Source organism: Lodderomyces beijingensis (assembly GCF_963989305.1).
Source record: "Lodderomyces beijingensis strain CBS 14171 genome assembly, chromosome: 3".
Lineage (NCBI taxonomy): Eukaryota > Fungi > Ascomycota > Pichiomycetes > Serinales > Debaryomycetaceae > Lodderomyces > Lodderomyces beijingensis.
Window position 1 is genome coordinate 1,840,785 of NC_089972.1, and position 20,700 is coordinate 1,861,484.

The 20,700-nt window shown below is 42.7% G+C and overlaps 10 protein-coding genes across 10 annotated transcripts; 6 read left to right on the top strand and 4 right to left on the bottom strand. All coding sequences in view use genetic code 12, as the record gives it.

Annotated features, from left to right (window-relative positions):
* Positions 1-4,147: 4,147 nt before the first annotated feature.
* Positions 4,148-6,120, top strand: LODBEIA_P28810 (uncharacterized protein; the record flags this gene model as incomplete). The annotated part of the gene is made up of 2 exons (XM_066972929.1): positions 4,148-4,208; positions 4,904-6,120. The coding sequence occupies 2 exons, from the start codon at positions 4,148-4,150 to the stop codon at positions 6,118-6,120; spliced, it is 1,278 nt and encodes a 425-aa protein (XP_066829819.1).
* Positions 6,121-6,693: 573 nt separating this feature from the next.
* LODBEIA_P28820 (uncharacterized protein) lies at positions 6,694-7,590 on the bottom strand (the record flags this gene model as incomplete). Its single annotated transcript, XM_066972930.1, has 1 exon — positions 6,694-7,590. One exon carries the CDS (start codon positions 7,588-7,590, stop codon positions 6,694-6,696), a length of 897 nt encoding a protein of 298 aa, XP_066829820.1.
* Positions 7,591-7,808: 218 nt separating this feature from the next.
* On the top strand, positions 7,809-9,731 carry LODBEIA_P28830 (uncharacterized protein; the record flags this gene model as incomplete). Its single annotated transcript, XM_066972931.1, has 1 exon — positions 7,809-9,731. One exon carries the CDS (start codon positions 7,809-7,811, stop codon positions 9,729-9,731), a length of 1,923 nt encoding a protein of 640 aa, XP_066829821.1.
* A 307-nt stretch (positions 9,732-10,038) lies between these two features.
* On the top strand, positions 10,039-10,899 carry LODBEIA_P28840 (uncharacterized protein; the record flags this gene model as incomplete). Its single annotated transcript, XM_066972932.1, has 1 exon — positions 10,039-10,899. One exon carries the CDS (start codon positions 10,039-10,041, stop codon positions 10,897-10,899), a length of 861 nt encoding a protein of 286 aa, XP_066829822.1.
* Positions 10,900-11,199: 300 nt separating this feature from the next.
* On the top strand, positions 11,200-12,089 carry LODBEIA_P28850 (uncharacterized protein; the record flags this gene model as incomplete). The annotated part of the gene is made up of 2 exons (XM_066972933.1): positions 11,200-11,235; positions 11,349-12,089. The coding sequence occupies 2 exons, from the start codon at positions 11,200-11,202 to the stop codon at positions 12,087-12,089; spliced, it is 777 nt and encodes a 258-aa protein (XP_066829823.1).
* A 117-nt stretch (positions 12,090-12,206) lies between these two features.
* Positions 12,207-12,617, bottom strand: LODBEIA_P28860 (uncharacterized protein; the record flags this gene model as incomplete). The annotated part of the gene is made up of 1 exon (XM_066972934.1): positions 12,207-12,617. The coding sequence occupies one exon, from the start codon at positions 12,615-12,617 to the stop codon at positions 12,207-12,209; it is 411 nt and encodes a 136-aa protein (XP_066829824.1).
* Positions 12,618-12,976: 359 nt separating this feature from the next.
* Positions 12,977-14,755, top strand: LODBEIA_P28870 (uncharacterized protein; the record flags this gene model as incomplete). Its single annotated transcript, XM_066972935.1, has 1 exon — positions 12,977-14,755. One exon carries the CDS (start codon positions 12,977-12,979, stop codon positions 14,753-14,755), a length of 1,779 nt encoding a protein of 592 aa, XP_066829825.1.
* Positions 14,756-15,122: 367 nt separating this feature from the next.
* On the bottom strand, positions 15,123-16,136 carry LODBEIA_P28880 (uncharacterized protein; the record flags this gene model as incomplete). Its single annotated transcript, XM_066972936.1, has 1 exon — positions 15,123-16,136. The coding sequence occupies one exon, from the start codon at positions 16,134-16,136 to the stop codon at positions 15,123-15,125; it is 1,014 nt and encodes a 337-aa protein (XP_066829826.1).
* A 410-nt stretch (positions 16,137-16,546) lies between these two features.
* Positions 16,547-17,092, bottom strand: LODBEIA_P28890 (uncharacterized protein; the record flags this gene model as incomplete). The annotated part of the gene is made up of 1 exon (XM_066972937.1): positions 16,547-17,092. The coding sequence occupies one exon, from the start codon at positions 17,090-17,092 to the stop codon at positions 16,547-16,549; it is 546 nt and encodes a 181-aa protein (XP_066829827.1).
* An 815-nt stretch (positions 17,093-17,907) lies between these two features.
* LODBEIA_P28900 (uncharacterized protein) lies at positions 17,908-20,292 on the top strand (the record flags this gene model as incomplete). Its single annotated transcript, XM_066972939.1, has 1 exon — positions 17,908-20,292. The coding sequence occupies one exon, from the start codon at positions 17,908-17,910 to the stop codon at positions 20,290-20,292; it is 2,385 nt and encodes a 794-aa protein (XP_066829828.1).
* Positions 20,293-20,700: the final 408 nt, after the last annotated feature.

The following is a 20,700-nucleotide window of genomic DNA, read 5'->3' on the forward strand; positions in this document are numbered from 1 at the left end:
GTTTTGCGGTTGAATTCACGAGGTGGTAAATTGAAACGGGGGCTGTGTCGCGAGACGTAGAAGAGGAGGCTACGACATTTTTGTTTTTTTTTTTACTCTGGCTTACTGCGGCCGCGTATGGCGGTGAATATATATGTAGTGGGGAGAGCTTTGCTTGGGGTGTTATGGTGGTGATGTAACGAGATGGAAGGAAGATGAGAGTGAAGGGATATCCAGAGTACAGCTTGCTTCGTTCCAGGGCGACGAGAAGCGCAGGTATATTGCATACATGGCCAAATGTTTGAACAAGTGTTGTGCCCCGTTTCACTTGAGGCTTCTAATTGTATGCGCTGCACCTTCTTTCTTTCGAAATGGCAAAAAAAAAATTATCACGCTTGTTCGTTCTTCAATCATGGCGGGTGCTCACATGTGAATATTGGATGCCTCTCCTCAAACGACTCGACTCGACTCGACTCTATTCCATCGTATAACTCCACTGGCCCGTTGTTATTTTTTTTTCCCCCGTTGTGAATGAATCTACGCTGTCGGTTGAACCTGACGAAAGTGCATTTACAACAACAACAGCATCCCCCTTTCCTTGCGCCCCCTTTCCAGCAGATGATGGTAAGTGGAATAAAAACGATCGACACCGTGCTTTTCTTTGCCATGTGAGAAAAAGTCCGAGATGCAAAATATACGAAAATGCACTTTGAAGTCGACGCAGGAGTGCGCTATCTTTTGAACTCATGTCGTCGTTTAACGAGAGAAAATAGAGCCGAGACATCAACGATTTTCCTTTCTTTCTTCCTCTTTTTTGTCGTTGTTGCTGGGCCTTCTCCAGCAGTGGTTCAAACTTGTGCTTTCAAAATATGCTGGTTTTCGTTCAGCTTATTTTTTGAGATATTTTAGATTTTGGCTTGAGCTTAAGTTGCTTGCATATGTTTCAAGCTGTACTTAATAGCACAGCGAACGAAAACAAGAACAAGAACAAGAACACGAAGCAACGGACTCAATTGACGTTTGCCTTAGCGTTGGAAAATTGCTGCAAAAATGTGCTCTTGGCCACAGGGTTCTCCCTCCATTGAACAAGAGAAAAAAAATAATGAAAATAAGAAATAAAAATCGATCAATCTTTTGGTTATCATATGATCTTGTGTCTGGGGTTGGATGTCACCATCCAGAAACAAAGAAAAAATAAAGATGGCTGGTTGATTGAGTTGAAGTAAGGTTTTATCGAGATCAGAACTCAGGAGTGTTCCATGGAAGGGGTCGTCAATTAAGGGACCAAATTTCATCTTATCTTTAGAGCTTTCATGATTCTAAGCCTTTAGATTCAGACTCACCAGTAGCAGCAGTAGATTACTATTATATTTGTATCGGCCCATAAAGTAATGGGGGCAGTAGTATCGAGTTGCATCAAAGTCGTTGGATTCTTGTTCTTCTTGCTTCGCCGACGGGGACGAACAAGGACAAGGAGGAAGGGGAGTCCACAGCGGATCAAGGAGATCACTGGATGAATTTTTGTTTATCCTAAAACGGTTAATTAATTGACCTATTCAGTAACTTCTATTAATAGAGAGAGATAGAGAAGGAGAGGGTTCTCATCTGCACGAAAGATGATGGTGATAATCATGAAATCGTTTTCCGCTAATTAAAAGAAAAAATGTCGTTTGTTCAACTGCCTCGAGGGCGGGGGGGGGGGGGAGGTTGCATTTTCATCTTCTTTTTTCTAATTTTTTTTTATTTCATCTAAAATGCTTCATGGCAACACACACCACGTTAAGCAGCTTGAGCCTCGTGGACGAAGGAAAATCTCTGTGGGTGGTATACCAGCACAAACCCGGTTTTGCGAGTGGGTATTTTCATTTTCGATCGTTCGAGGAAATGGCCTTGGGTGAAAGGGAGCTGAAACTGAGCTGAACTTGGCCACATACCCCAAAGCTGAGGCTGAAGTAAGGGCACAAAATGCGAATAGCATGATTTTGCAAGAGATCAACTCCCTGGAATTAAAATATGTCAACCTAGGAGCCCTCACCCTTCACAATAAAACGTTTTTCAATTCGATTCGATTCCATTCGACTCAAGTCAATTCAGATTCGCCGATGAATCTGAATAATTACCGGCCCATTACCGTTTCATTCCGTGGCAATACAGGGGGCTTGCATTGTATCAAGACAGTGAAGAGAGAAGTTTATATCTTGACTCGAATCGACGACACCAGCCTGTTTGAAGTCTTGCCATAGACATGTACATGTACATGTTTGAGGATTTTTTCTTTATTTTCGTTCATACGTTCAGACTTTTTCATGCAATGTGGTCAATCAACTGGTCAGGAGTTCCACACCAAAAGGTACCAAGTTGCTACTAAAGACTGATCTGAACCTCCTTGTCACTGCCGCTGCTGCTGGCTCCAATCGAACAAGAGAAGTTGTCGTGGCTTTGCAACGTGCAATATTAACTCGTGATACGTTAAAGATTGGCACTGCCAGCCTCGAGCTTTAACTCCGGTTACAGCTACATGCTGACTAAATTAACTGACGACATTTCTAGCAATCAAAAAAAAAAAAAAAATACGGGTCGGTTGGGTTTGGTCAAAGGTGGGTGTGCTACTATTATACCTAATCATGAAATCGATAGTTGGAAGTTTTGAAGTAAATCCGGCTTGAGTCAAAGTGCTTTTGAAAAAATAATCTCCGCTGATTTTGCAGTGATCCAGAGCTTAATGGGTAACTCCGTCTTAACTAGGAAATCACATGGTCAACTGTATCCACCTCCTCCTTGAGCCCCATCTACACCAAAGTTGATATCTCTCTCCATCACCGCAGATGATTGCTCTGGTGGTTTTTTTCTTTTACCCGGCCTTCTCTACTGACAGCCATATCTGCCTAATTCAACTTGATCAATTAATTAATTACCTCCGGTTGATATATTTTTCTTACTGACTAAACTGGAAATTTAGTTGATGTTGTGTGCGTGGTAATCGGCGTAACCACAACCACCACCATATTTGGCGTTGAGGTTACCACCGGCATCATGCGCAGCAGGCGTACGACATTCCATCCTCAAAAACTCATAACCCATAACTCACAAATCACAAACTTCAACATCAGACGTTTCCTGCCGGTATCCACCACCCACAGGACACAGACACAGCACACAGACACATCGGCGTGCTCCTTGATCTAAAGCTTATGGAACGCCTCCAGAAGATCCAAAAACAACCTCACAAAATCAGAACGGGAATATAAAAGCATATCTCGCCATATTCAATTGCCAGGTTTGAGAGATCAAACAACACCATGCGATAGACAGCCATCTTTTTTTTTCATTTTTTTATTACTGTTTTGCCTCAAATGAAGAACATTCATTCTCTCATGAGGAAAGCGTCTCGTCTACGCATGGATTTACTCATTAAGGCTACTTACATATCCAGAATTCCTTACCCTTGTGCATCTCCATAGTTGGGGGTGGGATGAAAAACCCACTACCGGTCTCCGGAAGAACCCACCTTTTGCTTGATATATATTTTTTTTATTTTTTATTGAATGTGCGGTTCCCCTTTCAGCCTTATGACTTTTGTGTAATGTCTCTTTTTTTGTTTTTTTTTTTTTGCATCCAGCATGAATAAGAAATACTGCAACAGCTGTAGAAAAAATGTCGTTATTCCAACTCCTCACTTGTTTTTATTTTGGTGGAGTTGTTGTTGACGTTATTGTTACTTCTTCAGGTGTTGATGACATTCGCAGTCGCATACTCTGCCGCTGCAGCTGTTGCTCTTGTTGTGGATGTTTTGGTTTTTGTTTTTGTTGTCTATCCCACGATTGAATCCTCCGGCTTTTTTTTTTTTTTTTTTTCAATGCAATTAAACAAATTTTCCATTTCATATCTATAGAGCCAGAGGATTGAAGAATTTTGGTTTAAAACCAATATAAATCTAAAACCCTTCCCTTTGTAGAATTCACCTCCTTTCACGTTTTTCTTCTTCTCCTCTTCTTTCGTGGTGTTTTATTTTACAGAGAAAATCCAAGGTCAATTCGTTCGCTACAACTTCACACATTTTTTTCCAACAATTTTTTTGTTAAAATTTCAATTCAACACGAATTCGACTTTCTTTCTTCTTTTTTGCTTCCGTTAGAACTCACATATACTTCATATTTATCTACATATCATGCAATTGAGGAACATCATAGCTGTTGCTGCCCTTGGTGGGTTGGCTTCTGCTGCCAATAGTACGTATCAACATTATTTTTTTATTTCTAACTCGGTTCCATGACACTGATTCCAATTCAAATCCCTTGGCAGATATTACAGATAGATTTCATCTACAAAACTCCAGATTTCTTCAGCGCGATGGGAGTTGGATACTTGGAACAACTCCCCGAGAGAGTGCCTTTCAGAGCAAATCAGTATAAACACGCCAATCTCCAACAGCGTGTCAGATCTAAACAGTGATGAGATCGCAATTCAAATCTTACTTTCTAATGGAGCTACGCCTAAAGTCTGTATAATTCTGCACATTTCAACACCCTCCTTTACTTCACCACCCTGGTCTTGTTCTTTTTTTCTTCTTCTTCAGCGCAGCAGGCGAGTTTCATTCACTTACTTCATTCAACAGCAATTGAGAGGCTTTTTTTTTTCTGCCCGTGCTAAATTTGGAAACATTTCAACTTACCACCTTAAACCCTTTTTTTTCCCGCCAGTCACGACACGGAGATTTTGCGACACGACACTTGATATTGACACTGGCTATTTTACTTAAAGTCTTGAAGTTTTCAAATGTGTTGCAAAAAACCAACAAGGCATATTTCATCCAAGGGTTCAGGGGGAAGAAACCCAACTTCCAAATTGGAAATCAATAGAATGGGCCGATGAGTTATTGTATCCAGATTTTGATGTACTAACAGTATCCTCTTTTTCTTTCTAGATTCTACTTTGACAAATGCTACCCCATCTGTCGACAGTGGTTGCTCATTTTCATCCTTCACCGCTACCGCTGCTGGCCAACTTCAATCGGTTGCTGCTTGTGAAACAGCCGTTGGTGACGTTGTTGTCTACGGTGACTCGTTCAGATCGATTGAGTTGACTGGTTTGAAACAATTGTACGGTAACTTGGCCATTAGAAATGCCAGTCAAGCTACCGTTGTTAATGCGCCAACTTTGCAATTGGTCTCAGGTCAACTTGAAGTTAGCGGCGGCACCATCTTGTCCAACTTGAACTTGGCACAATTGACCACTGTTGGTTCATTGGAGTTTAACGCTTTGCCAGCTTTGGAACACACTGGATTGACTGCCGGTTTGACTTCGGCTGACTCCATTGTTATTTCCGATACCGGGTTGAGTCAATTGACTGGTATCAATGTCTACAAGTTGAAGGTGTTCAATGTCAACAACAATAAGGATATCGATACTATTGACTCTGGCTTGCAAGAAGTTACCGACACTCTTGACATTTCCTACAATGCTGAAAAAGTTGATGTGATTTTGAACCAGTTGAAGTCAGCCAACAACATCATTTTGCAGCAGATTAATTCATTCCAAGCTCCAAACTTGACCTCAACCAACGGTTCCATTGCCATTTCAAAATCATCCATTGAAAAGATTGAATTGCCAAAAGTTGAATCTGCAGGATCGGTCGTCATCAACCAGAATGACGACTTGGAAGAAATTGACTTTTCCAAATTGACCAGTCTTAGCGGCGCTTTGCAAATCTCTGATAACGACAACTTGAAGTCATTGGATGGTTTCAACAGCTTAAAGACTGTTGGTGGTACCATTAACATTAATGGTTCATTTGACAATGGTACTTTTGACGCTTTGAGCAGGGTTTCCGGTGGTTTCATCTTGAAGACTGACGGTCAATTGTCTTGTTCTGCTTTCAACAAATTGAACTCCAACGGTGACGTCAGAGGTGACAAGTTCCAATGCGAAGACAAGGTTACTACTTCATCTTCATCATCAGCTAAATCAAACTCTGGTTCATCGTCAAACTCTGCTACTGGTGGCTCAAGTCAATCCTCAGAAGGTGGCTCTTCATCAAGCGGTTCATCTTCATCAAGCAGAAAGAGTGAAGGTTCTTCAAACGTTGGTAAATTGGCTTCCGTTGTTGCTGCTTTTGCCGGTATTGGTTTTGTATTGATCTAATCTACCACCTTTTTTTGTTTTGCAAGAAGAAGATAAAAAGTAAAAAAAAAAGAGAATAATTATACACATAGAAGAAAAACCTTTTTTTTTTAAGAAAACACATTAATGAAAAGATAAAAGATGGTGGTTGTGATGGAGGAGAGTTGAGATAATTTGAAGGATGGGAAACTTTACAGCTTGTTTAATTGAATTTTTTTTTGCATAATGTTGTTAGTACGAAGTGATTTTTAATACTAGACTTTTCACGAAACTAACTAATTGACCAACCATTTCCTTTTTTTTTTTCCCCACCCCAAACCCGCATTAACCACGAACAAGAGCTAGTTGACTAATGCTAATAGTAACTACAACTTGTCATAAAAGGATGCGTTGAATCAAATGTGAAGAAATTATCCACCTGTGATGAGTTTGGCTGTTTGATTTTCAACATTTGTCTATTTTTTTTTTGTCTACTTATATTCATCTTGATATATAAAGCATCTACAGGCTGCTGAATCTGATTATATTTCCTGGTAAGGAATATTCTGGGTCTCTACCACCACGTTTGAGTTGCTTGAATCTAGTTCAAACTTGCTACAACACGATTTTCTCCACTGTATCCAACTCCAAAACACGCCCAATCTCAGCAGCGTAGAACCCAGCACAAGTCTCGACACTCTGCAACTTGCACACACTCTCATCCCCCAGCCTCAGCCTCTTTTCCAAAATCTCCCTTATCGAAGTAGCCCGGTTCTTCAACCCGCACATCTCAAACGTATTCAAATAGTCCAATTGCGGATCGACGTTCACCGCCACGCCAAACTCAGTGACGCCGCGCCGGATGCGCACGCCGACACTAGCAAGTTTCTCATCTTCACCCTCGCGATTCTTGATCCACACCCCGGGGTTATCCAGCGACAAATGCGATGCAATTTCAAAGTTGTCGCGAAGGACATTTTGAAGCGATTTCAAAAGTACGTTGTTGACGAAGCATTTCGGGGTGAGTTTGACGAATTCGCGGAGGTCGAGTATGAGGTACGCCACGAGCTGGCCTGGTCCGTGATACGTGACTTGGCCTCCTCTTTCTAGCTGATAGAATTTGGGGGGTGCTTGTGCTTGTCTTGGAAGGGCGACGTTGTGCGATGTCGCTGGGAGGAGGAGCTGCGTGAATGCCTTGATTTGAGTTTGGGTGAGTTGTTTTTTCGATTTGAGGCCCCCGGCGTATGTATGCTGGAATTGGAATGTGAGGAGCGTTGGCGGCGGCTGACATTGGTATAAATGGGATGTTATTTCACTGCTGCTTGGATCCAATTGTTTCGCTAGTGCTGACTCGAACGATTTGAAGTTGAGGTTTTGGGACATGATCGCTTGTTGTATGTCCAAGCCATGTTGAAACGATGATATACCGGGGAAATCTATATGCTGTAGTTTCTTCCTATAGGAGTCTCGTATGGTATGGTACGCTTGTCTGCGTATGTTTTTGAACAGCATCTGCTCTCGCAGGATTGAACCTTGATAAGCTGGGCAACGGTGGAAAGATAAAGCTGCAAAAAAAGACCAAAATCAAGAAGATCGAGAGTTTACGAGGAAGAGAGAGGGTTTTAGACTAGTGGTGATAAAGTGAGATCTCGTGAGATTTTATCAAAGTGAAATTTATCCTCCTGGAACTCAACACTTCTGCTCCAGACGATATAGACTTGTAGTCGCAGATGAGCAAGTACCAATCGGATAAACTCAGGCCTCGATCGCGTCCCGTATCGGCACTAACAGCAACCACGCCTGCTCACGTCACTAGTCTCGACCATTCATTCACGAAATCACGACCAACAATCGCAACTACAAAATCAACAACAACGGCAAATGTCACCACTACAACTGTGAACAACAGTAACAGTAACAGTAGCAACAATAACAACGTCAACAACAGCAGCAGCAGCAAGAATAACAATATAAGTTATAGTTTGGGGCTGGGGTCGTTGTCTAGCTCGGGGAACGACTTGCATTTGCATCCATATATAAACATCCGCGAGAACTCGTCATCTTCGTCACTTCCCAAGCCCAAAACCGAGAAACGAAGCGAGGCGCCTCGAGACTATGAAGAAATTGAATTTTTATACACGTTATACAAGCCCAGTGCGTTGAAAATCAAGAAGATTGCATCGATGGAAGAGAAACTACGGCTCGTGACTCCCTATTTGCCCAAGTTTACGCGACGTTCGCCCGAGTTGAATGTGCAATTGCACATGTTCCTCGCTACGATCATGGTCAAATACGTGACTCTGTGGTATTTGGACAAGTTGAATAGCGATAATTGGAAGTTTTTGCGGATATTGTATGACGAGGTCATGTGTCGCTTTGTAAGGGACGTGGTTGTCAAATGTGAGAGTTTGCACATGATGAAGGTTGTCGATGATTTGATTTTTATTTTGAATGAACATGTACTGGAGTTTGTATCTGCGGTTGGCGGTGGTGACGGCGACAACAGCGACAATGAGGACGATAAAGAAGAAAAAGAAGGAGAAGAAGAAGAAGAAGAAGAGGAGGAGGAGGAGGAGGAAGAGGAGGAGGATTTGGAGGTTAACAAAGTTGTCGTTGAATACTATCAACGAGCGAGGAGTTTGAATAATCGCGAGTATGACGCGAGTCGAAATCCAGCTCGAGTGTTGGATCTATATTTATCGAAGCAGCATTTGATTTTCGAAGGAAATAGCACAAGCACACCGCTAGCCACAGAAGAAAATCCCCAACATTTGCTCTATTTCAGGGTACTAGCCAAGCAGGTCTTGAAGCAGGTTTTCCCTGAAAAAGATGCCGCAAACGTTGTATTTTCCTCGCAAATGGCGAGCGATTTCTTGATTTTGATCTTGGGTGACCTTGTCTTGGACCGCACGTTTGAAAAGTTGTCGCTGCCGCTGTTCATCTTGGGCAACGTGGCTATGCTTGCCGCGTATTTACGCAAGTCCTTTTTCAAACCTCAAAGGGCGAAAACGGTGCCTATCCCCTTGGGCCGAAGGTTTCGTCGATTTGCCAATGCCGTATACGATGCATTCTACAAGATTGCCGATTTCACGATGATGGAGAATGCCGGTGAACACGTTTCAGTTGTGCATAGTTCGATATGGCTGTTTGTGGCAACTGTTACTGCATTGCAAGTCTATCGGCCGTTATTGTACAACTTGCTAAGCTCGATATATGCTGTCATTTGCCAATTGTCGGTGGTGCAGCTCTGGATCAATCACGTTTGCCTGCTTTGGCTCGCAGAGTATCTCACGCGTGCGCAAACCCTTCGGCAAGTAGCCACGTTGGTTGGCAACTTGCGACTGCTGCTATTCTACAACAAGGCCGATAAACAAGAGGAGGACGAGCAAGAAGAAGATCAAGACCAAGATGAACCAGAAGACAAAGGTGCACATGAGCTTGAACTCACACTAGATAGTATCATGAGTCTATTCGACTGTGCTTCCACTGCAAAAAGCCAAGCAGGTAAACATGACAGAAGAAGACGGATGATCAAGCGGGTATTGGTTGTTTTCGCCGAGCACCCTGATATTGACCCCGAGCATAAAGTGAACAAATTGTTGATTGTTAAGCTTATGGATTACATAGTGCATTCTCTTTATAATGAAGTCTAACTGTCGCTAGTAACTCCGGCGCGCAATCTCTGTTTTTTTTGCAAGACTCTGCCCCAGCTAAACTTTTTCTTTCCAGAACGAACCACCACCATCATCATACACATACACTATCACACACTATCACACACATACGCTCTTCCCTCGCTAGCTGGAGCACAATTCTACCATGATTCAAATACAACGTACAGCTAGATCCCACCTACGATGCATTCAATTGCAACCCAGACGTTCTTTTCTTTTCACGACGCTAGCAACGACACTCCTTGGCTCGGTGCTCTGGTCCAAAAACAACGTTTTAGCATCCAAGATGGAACGAGGCGAACTCCATTACGATGACTCCAACAAGGAATACACCGAATTGCTCGAGCGCAAGCAGGCACCCACGTTTTCTCGCGCCAAACCGGAGTATCCCGGCCACGTTTCATTATACAATTGGGAGAAATTCATGATGTTTCTTGGCTCGTCGATGGGCTCGTTTTTCCACCCGGAGGAAAACAAGTATATCGTGGCGTTGGGCGAGAGCACCGCTATTGAACCGGTGTTGAAGAGCTTGCAAGCTACCATGTTGAGTGACGCCACGGGCAGGCAGATTTTGCGCGAGAGGCCCCGTATCACTTCGACAAGCTTGAATTTGGACCATTTGCGCTCGTTGCCTGAGAACACCATCGGCAAGAGCTATATAACGTGGTTGGACCGCGAAGGAGTCAACCCCGACACGAGAGTCGCGGTGAAATACATCGATAATGAAGAACTCGCTTACATATTTCAGCGGTACCGCGAATGCCATGATTTCTACCATGCCATCACGGGATTGCCCATCATCATTGAAGGCGAGATTAGCGTCAAAGTGTTGGAGTTTATGAATATTGGCATTCCCATGAGCGGGCTTGGCGCTGCGTTTGCGCCGTTGAGATTGAAACCGAGCCAGCGGAAGCGCTTACGAGAGATATACTATCCGTGGGCCATCCGCAATGGCTTGTACAGTAAGCCTTTGATTAATGTGTACTGGGAACGCATCTTGGAGATGGATGTTGGCGAGTTTCGCAAGCAGATGGGGATTGAACGGCCTCCCGATTTGAGGGATATGCGGAAGGAGTATTTTGCCAAGAGGAGGAGAGAGCGGGAAATCCAGGAAGCTGCAAAGACAACCAAGACCGCTCACAGCTAGAGCAACCAAACACAACTGAGGTGAATCGAGAGGCTTCTTCCGTGGTGAAAACGTACTTGCTCTATTTCATCACCCAAATGATATGTATATGCTACATATGTGCCTAGTTCAACTGGTAGCAACTGTAAAGCGGCTGTGTCTCGCAATCGTCTCACAATTTGGATATTTAAGCGTATAGCAAGCCATACACCACAACTGAAAACGCAAGATTCAAACCAAAAAAAAAACTCAACACTCCAAAAAAGCAACATCTCAGTTCATCTTTTCTTTGTTTGAGTTTTCAACTCATCAGGTCCAGTCATGTCTCAATTGTTGTACAAGTACTTCTTACAAAAAGTATGTGTATTTCACCTTCGGCAACGTCTCGCGACGCCTCGCATTTTTTGCATCCACTTCAAAGGTTGCGATACACTAACATAAGCTACTTTCTTTTTTCTTCCTAATCTTAGACAAATCTTGACCATATCATCACTGTGGGACATGGGCACGAGGACCCTTATTTCGAAGAGATCCCCAAAAACGAGCTCCATTTCTACCAACGCAAAGGAGCCAAAAGACAAAGACGTTTGCCCGATTACATTCCGCACCACGATTTAAAGATTTTGAACAAGGTGAAAAACAGAGCTTATACCTTGGATCTACAGTTGAACCTCTGTGGGTTTAGAATCGGCTGGGCCGGCGTGATTGGGTTGATCCCGGGGATAGGTGACATTATCGCCTTGTATTTTGCTTTGCAATTAGTCAACACTGCTAAAGGGATTGACGGCGGTTTGCCCAAGATGTTGGAAGCGCAAATGCAGGCTAATGTGATGTTTGATTTCGGGATTGGGTTGATTCCTGTTGTGGGTGATTTTATTAATGTTTTGTACAAGTGCAACTCGAGGAACTTTGTCTTGTTGGAGAAACACTTGGTGCACAAATATGGGAAGGGCCAGAATGGTGTGCCGGGGACTGATCTGCTGACGAAACATGGAGCTGGGGGCGCGGGGCCGACGACTGGGAAAACAACCACAGGCAAGACAGGGCAGACATCAGGACAGACAACAGGACAGATCACAGGGACTCACACTGTCAGTGGAGGCGGGAGTGGAAATGGGCACAGCGGTGCTGGTGCTAGTGCGGGTACTCCCTATAGTGGTAGACCCCAGCCGCCTATACCGGAATCGGCCCACGTTGCTCACAAAGTGTGACAATTTGCAACTAGGACGTTTTTTTTTTTTTGAAGTATTGAAAAAAAAAGGTTTAGTTAGGGGTGGCTGGGACTGTGGAAAATGAATAAAACAACGGAAATCTTTATAATCTTTATTCTAAATATTTTCTGTTCTGATGGTATCAAGTCTTCTCTCCAAAATACCTAGCCGTTCCTTGAACCCCTCAATGAACATTTCTAGCTGATCGATTTTCATAAATTCGGCCTCAAGATCGTCGCAAGTGCGTATCAACTCTTCAATATCTTTATACTGTTTCGATAGTTGTAATTGATCTTCTAGATAGTCCTTGCTGATGAGCTCCTGTCGTTGTAGTACTGCCGCATAAGTTTGGTCTGTGAGGGTCTTGATGTGGTCCCTGATTTTGAACAATAGATAGTCGTAGGTTAGTGACAATTTCCGTAGTTCCAAAGGGTCTGGCTCTTCACCGGGAGAATTTGGATCTTCTCTAGCTTTTGGCTTTCCAGTGGAGTCATAGTCTTGACTTGAGATATTGTCGTTGTCCTTCATCTTGGTGAAGGTGGTGGTAAAGAAAGTGGTGGGTTCGTTCCGTAGTTGGTATTATATAGTCCGTATGTGTGAGAAGCGAGCGCCGCACCGATTACCTAAATCGCTCAACGTTTTGCAAAAGCGCCAGTGTGTCGATCAACAGCAAACTTTGAGAGTACAATCACCACCACAGCGTTTAGATTTGAACAACAAGATCTGAGAAATCCATTGTCCCCACCGTCGCTACTCGCTAAACTGCCAGTCTTGCTGAAGAGAAGATAAACCCCAACGAAATATAACAACACTTTGTTGAAACTCAATTGATTGTATTTGTCCCCTTTTTTTTAATTTTTTTTTTTTTACTTTGTTTTACATTACCCATGGCCTCGTCGTCGTATTCGCTCGATAAGATCAATCCGAAATTGTTACGGAGGATCTATAGAGCATGCAGACCAACCAACGATGAGCCAAACTTGGCGCTCAATTTGGAAATTTGCGATTATGTCAATGCCAAAAAGGGTTCAGCTCCAAGAGATGCAGCAATTGCCGTGGTCAAGTTGATCAGCCAGAAAGATCCACAGACTTCCGAGTTGGCTATTGCCTTGTTGGACAATTTGGTCAAGAATTGTGGATATCCTTTCCATTTGCAGATTTCACGCAAGGAATTTTTGAATGAATTGGTCAAGAGGTTCCCCGAAAGACCCACGATGAGATACTCACGCGTTCAAAGATTGATCTTGCAACATATTGAAGAATGGTATCAGACCATTTGCCGTACTTCTAAATACAAGGAGGACTTCGGGTACATCAAGGATATGCATCGACTCTTATCGAACAAGGGGTACGTTTTCCCCGAAGTTAAAGTTGAAGATATCGCCGTGTTGAACCCGGGTGACAATTTGAAGTCGTTGGGTGATTTGCAACAAGAGGAAGCCGTGGTTCATTCTGCTAAATTGCAAGAGTTGATCAGAAGAGGTAGACCTCAAGATTTGCAAGAGGCCAACAAATTGATGAAGATTATGGCTGGTTTTAAAGATGACAATGTCAAGGAGAACAAGAAGCAATTGAAGGATGATATTGTTCGATTATCTAGAAAAGTGGAGATTTTAGGCGAGATGTTGGCTTCGATTGAGCAGGCTGGTGCTCAAATTGACGACAATTCAGACGAGGCCGTGGTTGAGCTTTATAGTTCAATCAAGAGCTCCCAGCCGATTATAGGGAAAATCATAGAGCAAGAAGAACATGAGGAAAGCGGAGAAGATGTTCATGGTCTTTTGTCCTTGAATGATGATGTGAATAAAGTCATTAGTAAATTCCAATTGTTGAAAGGTGGCAAATTCGATGAAGCTAGCCATATCCAAGTCTCGAGAGGCTCGGCTGCGGCTGATTTGAACTTGATTGATTTCGACGATGCACCAGAAGATGATACTGCTAGTAAAGAACAAGGATATAACGATTTATTGAGTGATTTATCAAACTTGACATTTGGTGGCGGCAGTAGTAACACTGGCGCAGGTTCAGCTAGTGGAGGACAAGTTAATCCACTTAATTTTTATGGAGCCGGTGGCTCTATTGCCTTGGGTGGAAGTTCTTCTGGTTCGACCCATACCCAATTACATCAGCCGACGCCATCATCATCAACAAAACAACAACAACCAACAGCAGCAGCTTCCAATTTCGACTTGTTGGCTGATTTGAACTCGCCTTCACCACAATTCCAATCCCATATCAATAACAAACCCTCGGGCTTGGATCCATTTGGTTTCGATTTCCCTAGTTCGACTCCGCAACAAGTACAGAAACCATCCCAGGGTGGCTATACCAAGATGATAGTCTTGAACCAATCCAACAACTTGTTGAAGATTGAAGTTGGAGTTCAGCGAAACCAAGCTTCGTCATTTGCTGGCCGAATTCTTTTTTCAAATTTACAAAATCAAAATGTGTCTCAGTTGCAATTTATGATTGCTGTGCCCAAGGGTTGCAAATTGGAGTTGAGGCCTCCAACTAGTGATGTACTTTATGGTTTTAACAATCATGGAGTCTCACAGGATTTCACAATTGAGAATCCCCAACTGAAGCTGTTGAAGATTAAATGGAAGGTTGATTACAAGGTCGGTAGTGAATCAAAAGAAGAAACCGGTGTTAGTGTATTGGAATAAGCTGCACGTTGTGGTTGTGGTAGTAACAGTAGCGGTAGTAGTAGTAGTAGTAGTAGTAGTAGTGGATTTTATGGGTAAAGGTATTTCACCAAATGCATTGACAAGAATTAGAGGTAGAATTTGAAATTTGTATTCAAAAAAAAAGATGTCTTTAAACATGAAACAAGCACTGCTATATACCTTGTTGAACAATTTGAAAATCGCTCAATAATAAAATGATAAAATGATAAAAAATCCCTTGCTCAAAAATTTGATTTGTAGGCCATCGTCCTCCTAGAAATGAAAATAAAGTAGATAAAAAAACAAAAAAAAGGGCCGCCTCGATTGAGTAATGTCCCCCAAGGTTGTATCCTCATGATGATGATTTTCATGGTTTAACTAGTGAATCATTAATGACAAAAATGAATCCATTTTCAACTTGTCTCACCGATTCAACGGGAATCCATGCATTTGTTTTACCATCAAGTCTAATGGAAAACTTTTCAGTTAATTGGTCTTGTTTAATCTGCAAGACTTTACCGTTATCCAATACGGTAACCACCACTTTACCCAGTTTATCATCTTGATCTTGAACAATATCAACTTTATTTTCGAAATTGGTCACGATGTGGCCTTGAAGAAAATTTTCCAAATTGGATTCGATAATTTCATCTTGTTGCTTTTCATCTTGAATGCCATCTAACGAGTGGGGAAACTCCCATGGTTTCAAATTCGACAATTTATCTTCGATTGCGTCATCGCTAGGGGCCAATATGAGCATGTTTTGATCAACTGACTCGGTCTTGGTGTTGAACTCCTGGCTGCTTCGGATGTACCCGGCGAAAATCGAGATTGATTTTAGTTGAGGCAAGATTGATTGTAATAAATTATTGAAGCAATCCACTTGATTGAAAATGAAATACAAGTTTTCCTCCTGCTTGGTTTTGTCATTTTCAAGCACTTGCTGATCACGTTTCGCATCCAAGGGGTGATTTTGAAAATACAGAGTTACATCAAATGTGTTTTTAGCATCTCTCTTGTCAGCGGTGAAATCGTGGCTCTTGACGAAATCGTTCAAGTTGACCACGTTTTTCCTCTTTTGAACTGTGACTTTTGAAATCCTTTGAGCCAAAGCCTCTAGGTTGGGGGTGTTTTTCCTCTTTGCCTTGCCCTCGTCAGAGAGACGGGACAAATCCACCACATTTTTAGCGTCTCTTTTCTCCTGAAGTGATTCTTTCAAAGCAGCCAAATCAAAAGTGTTTTTAGCGTCTCTTTTGTCAGCTACTGCCTCCTCGTTGTTTTCTTCTTTAGTAAGATCCTGTAGTTGGTGCAAGTTGAAAACGTTCTTAGCTGCGACCATGTTGGTTAACAACACCAAGCTGATTAATGCGGGCACTTTCATTCTTTGTATATATCCGCTGTCTTAGACCTCTACTACCTCACGAATGAAGTGATAATATATCGACAGGGGGGGAGTTCTTCTTGTTGAAGCTATTTCAATAATTCTCTCCTGGTTCGTAAATATTTTCTCTGGTAAGAAAACTACAAGGGAAAGCAAGTCATGACTATTGCGATGGCGGAGAGTAAGAGAGTGAAACAACAGGCAGGTTGTAACTGCCGTCAGTAGCGTTTGATGATATTTGCCAGTCAACAACTACAACAACGGCTTCTTTTTCTTATTCTTTTCCTTTTCTTCGATAGTTTTGTATTGGAAATGTGTGAAGTAAATTCGGAGCTAGAGAAGCCAATTACTAACAAGCAAAGAGAAGCCAAATGGTTGGATTCCCATATACATATGCGCCTCTATACCTCCTATGTACTAGCACCAACCAGCTTAATCCTGCTCAAGGTATACTGCAATCTGTTCTTTTTATATCGAAGTGTTTGGAACTTTCTTACTTTCAACTGGTCGTAATTTCGATCATTCAACAACAGCTCAAAATCCACGTCACTGTCCCCACCGCTAGTTTCCCCTTGCTGTTGTTGCTCACAATGACGTAATCTTGTTCTTGTAAGTTTCAACTTACTTTGCAAATGACCTCTCTTCAGCTGCAACAGCTTTACTTCGTCTTGTAACCTGTCCAACTGGCGATGGACTTGCGGCGTGATGTTGGACTTGTAGCATTGCTTAGCATCTTCAAGATCGTGTTCTGGTACCAAGGCAAACACTTTTCGCGTGGACAATGCCTTTGACACTCTATGGGTGTCCAGAACCGACTCTTCAATGAGGGCCGACGAGTTTCTAAGTAGGCGAATCGACTCCCGAAGGGAGTTATTGCAGCTTTCCAAATTGTTCAACGACGCATTAAAAGGATCTTGTCCTTGTTGCCGTTGTTGTTGATGCCTGTTGCCGCTCATCGTTATCACGTGAACCTTTGCTGATGACCGCCAGGGGTGGGAGCTAGTAATTTAAATTTGCACAGGTTCAGCCTGGACCTATAAGGAGTTGCTATATAGTACCTATACCTGTAGACCGAGTCTCAGCTTTCACCTTTCACCAGTTGCGGCCTGTATATGCCTTGTTCAAGGCCCACTTGAATCGCGTGTTTGGGCGCCAAACGCCAATTGTTGTGTTTTCTCTTTGCCAGGGAGACACTGCGGGTGGCCTCGCTCGCACTACCAACACGCCAACCACCCACCGCCAACCACCACCCGTTGTGCCACCTACTGGCCTAATAATAAAAAAAAATTTAAAGAAAAAACTCAACCAAGACCTCCCACCATCCATCAGCTACAACGGCCTGGCAACGGTTGGACCTCAAACATCAGTCAGTCTGCTTCTTACCCCAGAAGGAAGGAAGGAACCAGGGTCCTTTTTTTTTTCTTTACCGAGAAACCAGCAGCAGTAGCATCAGCACTTGTTCGAGTCGCAACTGATTTCTTTTGTCCCTAAAAGAGTGCCCCATCAAGCAACTAAAACCACTGCACCAACTGCGCCAACTTGTAGAACTACAAGAACTACAAGAAACCCCCCACACTTGGAGTTGCAAGGGAAAGGAGGTCTAGAGCAACACCCTGTATTTTGGTGGCCTTTTTTTTAAAAAAAAAAATTCGTTCAGAGGTCTATTAATATTACATAGATCTTCAAGTATCAGGTTTTTTTTTTTATGGACTCCACCAGGCATCCAGACTTACAAGCCCATGTATAACTATTACCAGTGCCCGAAAGTAAGATGAGTGATACACCTTTGAAGATTGAAACTTCCTCACCTTTGATCCATGACCAGTATCGCGGCACTCACAGAGACCATTCCTCCACCACCACCACTTTACAGAACAACGGCACTGCTCTCAATGTGTTTCCCAATATTGTCGAACCAAAAAGAAACGGGGTACTTCAGTTGAAGAACGGACAATTCAAGAATGGGTCTCTTAATGGCAGTGTTCAAGCCAAGGATGCCTTTGCAGCAAATAACGCTTCAAGAAAACGGTCGAACTCAAGGTCGCAAGTTGTTAATATTCCAACAAAACCAAAATCATCCAATTCATCGATATACACGTCGTCATCGCCGTCGTCGTCTTCATCGTTGTCGTCGTCGTCTTTGTCTTCTTCGTCATCATCGTCTTCTTCGTCATCTTCAACAGCGAAATCAATGTCCGATGCTTCGATATCACATATGAACCCAAGGAAAAGATGTCAAATGCAATACTATGTCACCCTTTTACCGTTGAATGATACTTTTGTGAAAAAACATTTACCCATTGCCATATATCCTGAAACGACTAAACTAGGTCGACCCACGGGAACAAAGCACAAGCCAGACGTCACCAACGGTTATTTTGATTCTAGAGTCTTGAGTCGAAACCATGCTCAGATTTATGTTGACCCGCTGAATGGCATGATTATGATACAGGACTTGGGATCGTCGAACGGAACCTATTTAAATGACGTGAGGCTAAACAATGAGCCGGCAGAAGTTAAAAAAGGTGATCTTGTTTGTCTTGGGTTCAATGTCCAAGCGGAGTCGACTCACAAGCAAATCAGTCTAAGAATTGAAAATATAAGTGTTGTTGCTAATACCAAATCGCCGTTATTTCAGCAGCATCATCCACAACATCATCTTCAACATCCACATCAACATCAGCAGCAAATACAACAGGACAATGGCCAGTTTGATACCCCAGAATTTAAACATCTAGCATTTATTGAAGAAATATATCGGAAAATCAATGCAGAAAGTGAAGGTGAAGGTGAAGAAAGAGAAGAAGGAGAAGAAGGCGAGGAAGGGGGGGAAGGACACGAGTGCCTTAAACAACAACAGCGGCCGCGGCTTCTGCTCCTGCTTCTGCATATGCATCCACATCCCAATGCGCATCTACATTTTGACTCTGCTTTGTTTGGAGACGTTAATCCCGATTTGGAAGAGGACTTGTTGGGACTTTTTTCATCGGCAAATGCAGGCATTTACAACAACTCCCAAATCACTAGCACGACAACATTGGAAAGTGTAATCAACCTCTTGGCTTTGAACTTGTCAAGAGTCAAGCAGCAAAGCTCGTCTTTGGAGTCGCTCCAGACTTTTTTGACAAATTACCAAGCAGAGTTGGACACCTTGAATCGAAAACATTTGAATCAAGAGTTTTCCAAAAAATCCAAAGCATTGGAAGAGGAGCTTCTAAAGGAAAAAGACGAGAAAAAAAAGATTGAGGCGAAAATAGAACTGATATTGGAGGAGAACTTGGCCAAGATCAACGCGTTAAATAAAAAAGTCAAATCCTCCGAGCGGGAAAAATCAAAATTGGCCGAAGAAGTACAGAGACTACAGGAGAAACTCGAACAGTTTGAAGCTGCAGACAAGTTGAAATGCAAAGAGTTGGAAGACCTTCACGTGGAAAAGACAACGTTGGAGGTGTTGCTACTACAAGCAAAGCCCAAGACTATACCAGAAAAGAAATTTGTTGACGCTTCGACGTGCACTACTGAAGATGCAGAGTTGGAAAATGCTCACAATTTGGTGTCGGAGGCAATCAATGGATTCATAATGGATCTCTCGCGGACCCCCTCGGTGCGGGACAACTTGAAAAATCTAGACGGACTGGGGTCTATGAAAAGCACGTCATTCAAGGACACGATTGAGCTTACACCACCGCTGTCGGATAACGACGACGACGATAGCGACAGCGAGCTGGAGCATGATAGTCGGGAAAACTCTACAACTGGTCAATCGAGAAAATCGTCAAAAGAACTATATAATGAAAACCTATCTTCGTCCTCGATTATAACGACAAATCATCACCATGCAAAGGAAGTTGAGCCTTTCCCGAAAGTGGAAGATCCCGCTTCAACTTTGAATCATTCAAATACTCATCATAATTCCACCCAGGGTTGTTTTTCTTCTTCTTCCTCATCTTCGTCATCCTCGTCGTCCTCCACCACCACCACCACCTCCTCCTCAGCAAAGTCCAGCATAGCCAATATTGTCAATTCAAAAGTCTCACTCATTAAATTATCAGCTGAAGAAAAACAACGGGTCCTGACCATGGTCATTGCTGTTTCTGCTATGTTATTTGGATTTTATTTAAAACTGTGCTTGAATTATATTTACAACGGTGCTTGAATTAGTTGAAGGATGCAAAAAAAAAAACCAAAAAAAACCAAAAAAAAAACCAAAAAATTACACGAGAGGTTCTCAACCACGATTTTAAAATACCACGACATAACAATGATTTGTTTCTTTCACTAGATCTTTTTTCATGTTGGGCTCTGGGTTCTCTTGTAAGGGTCTTGCTTGAGTGGCTGATCTAAATTCTGGCAGCGTCGCCAAAAGAAAAAACAAACAGAGTGTTACGCATGGGCTGCAGAATTAACAGCCGTCAACAGTAAGCTCTTACAAGGTACAACCTTTACCTTTTCTGCCTTCTCTCAATTAAAACGATTCCATTCTAAACTACGATAAACGTACGTGAAGCATTGAAAGATTAGAAAAGCAGCAAGACGAACGCAAGCAAAATCTTCTCGCAATCCA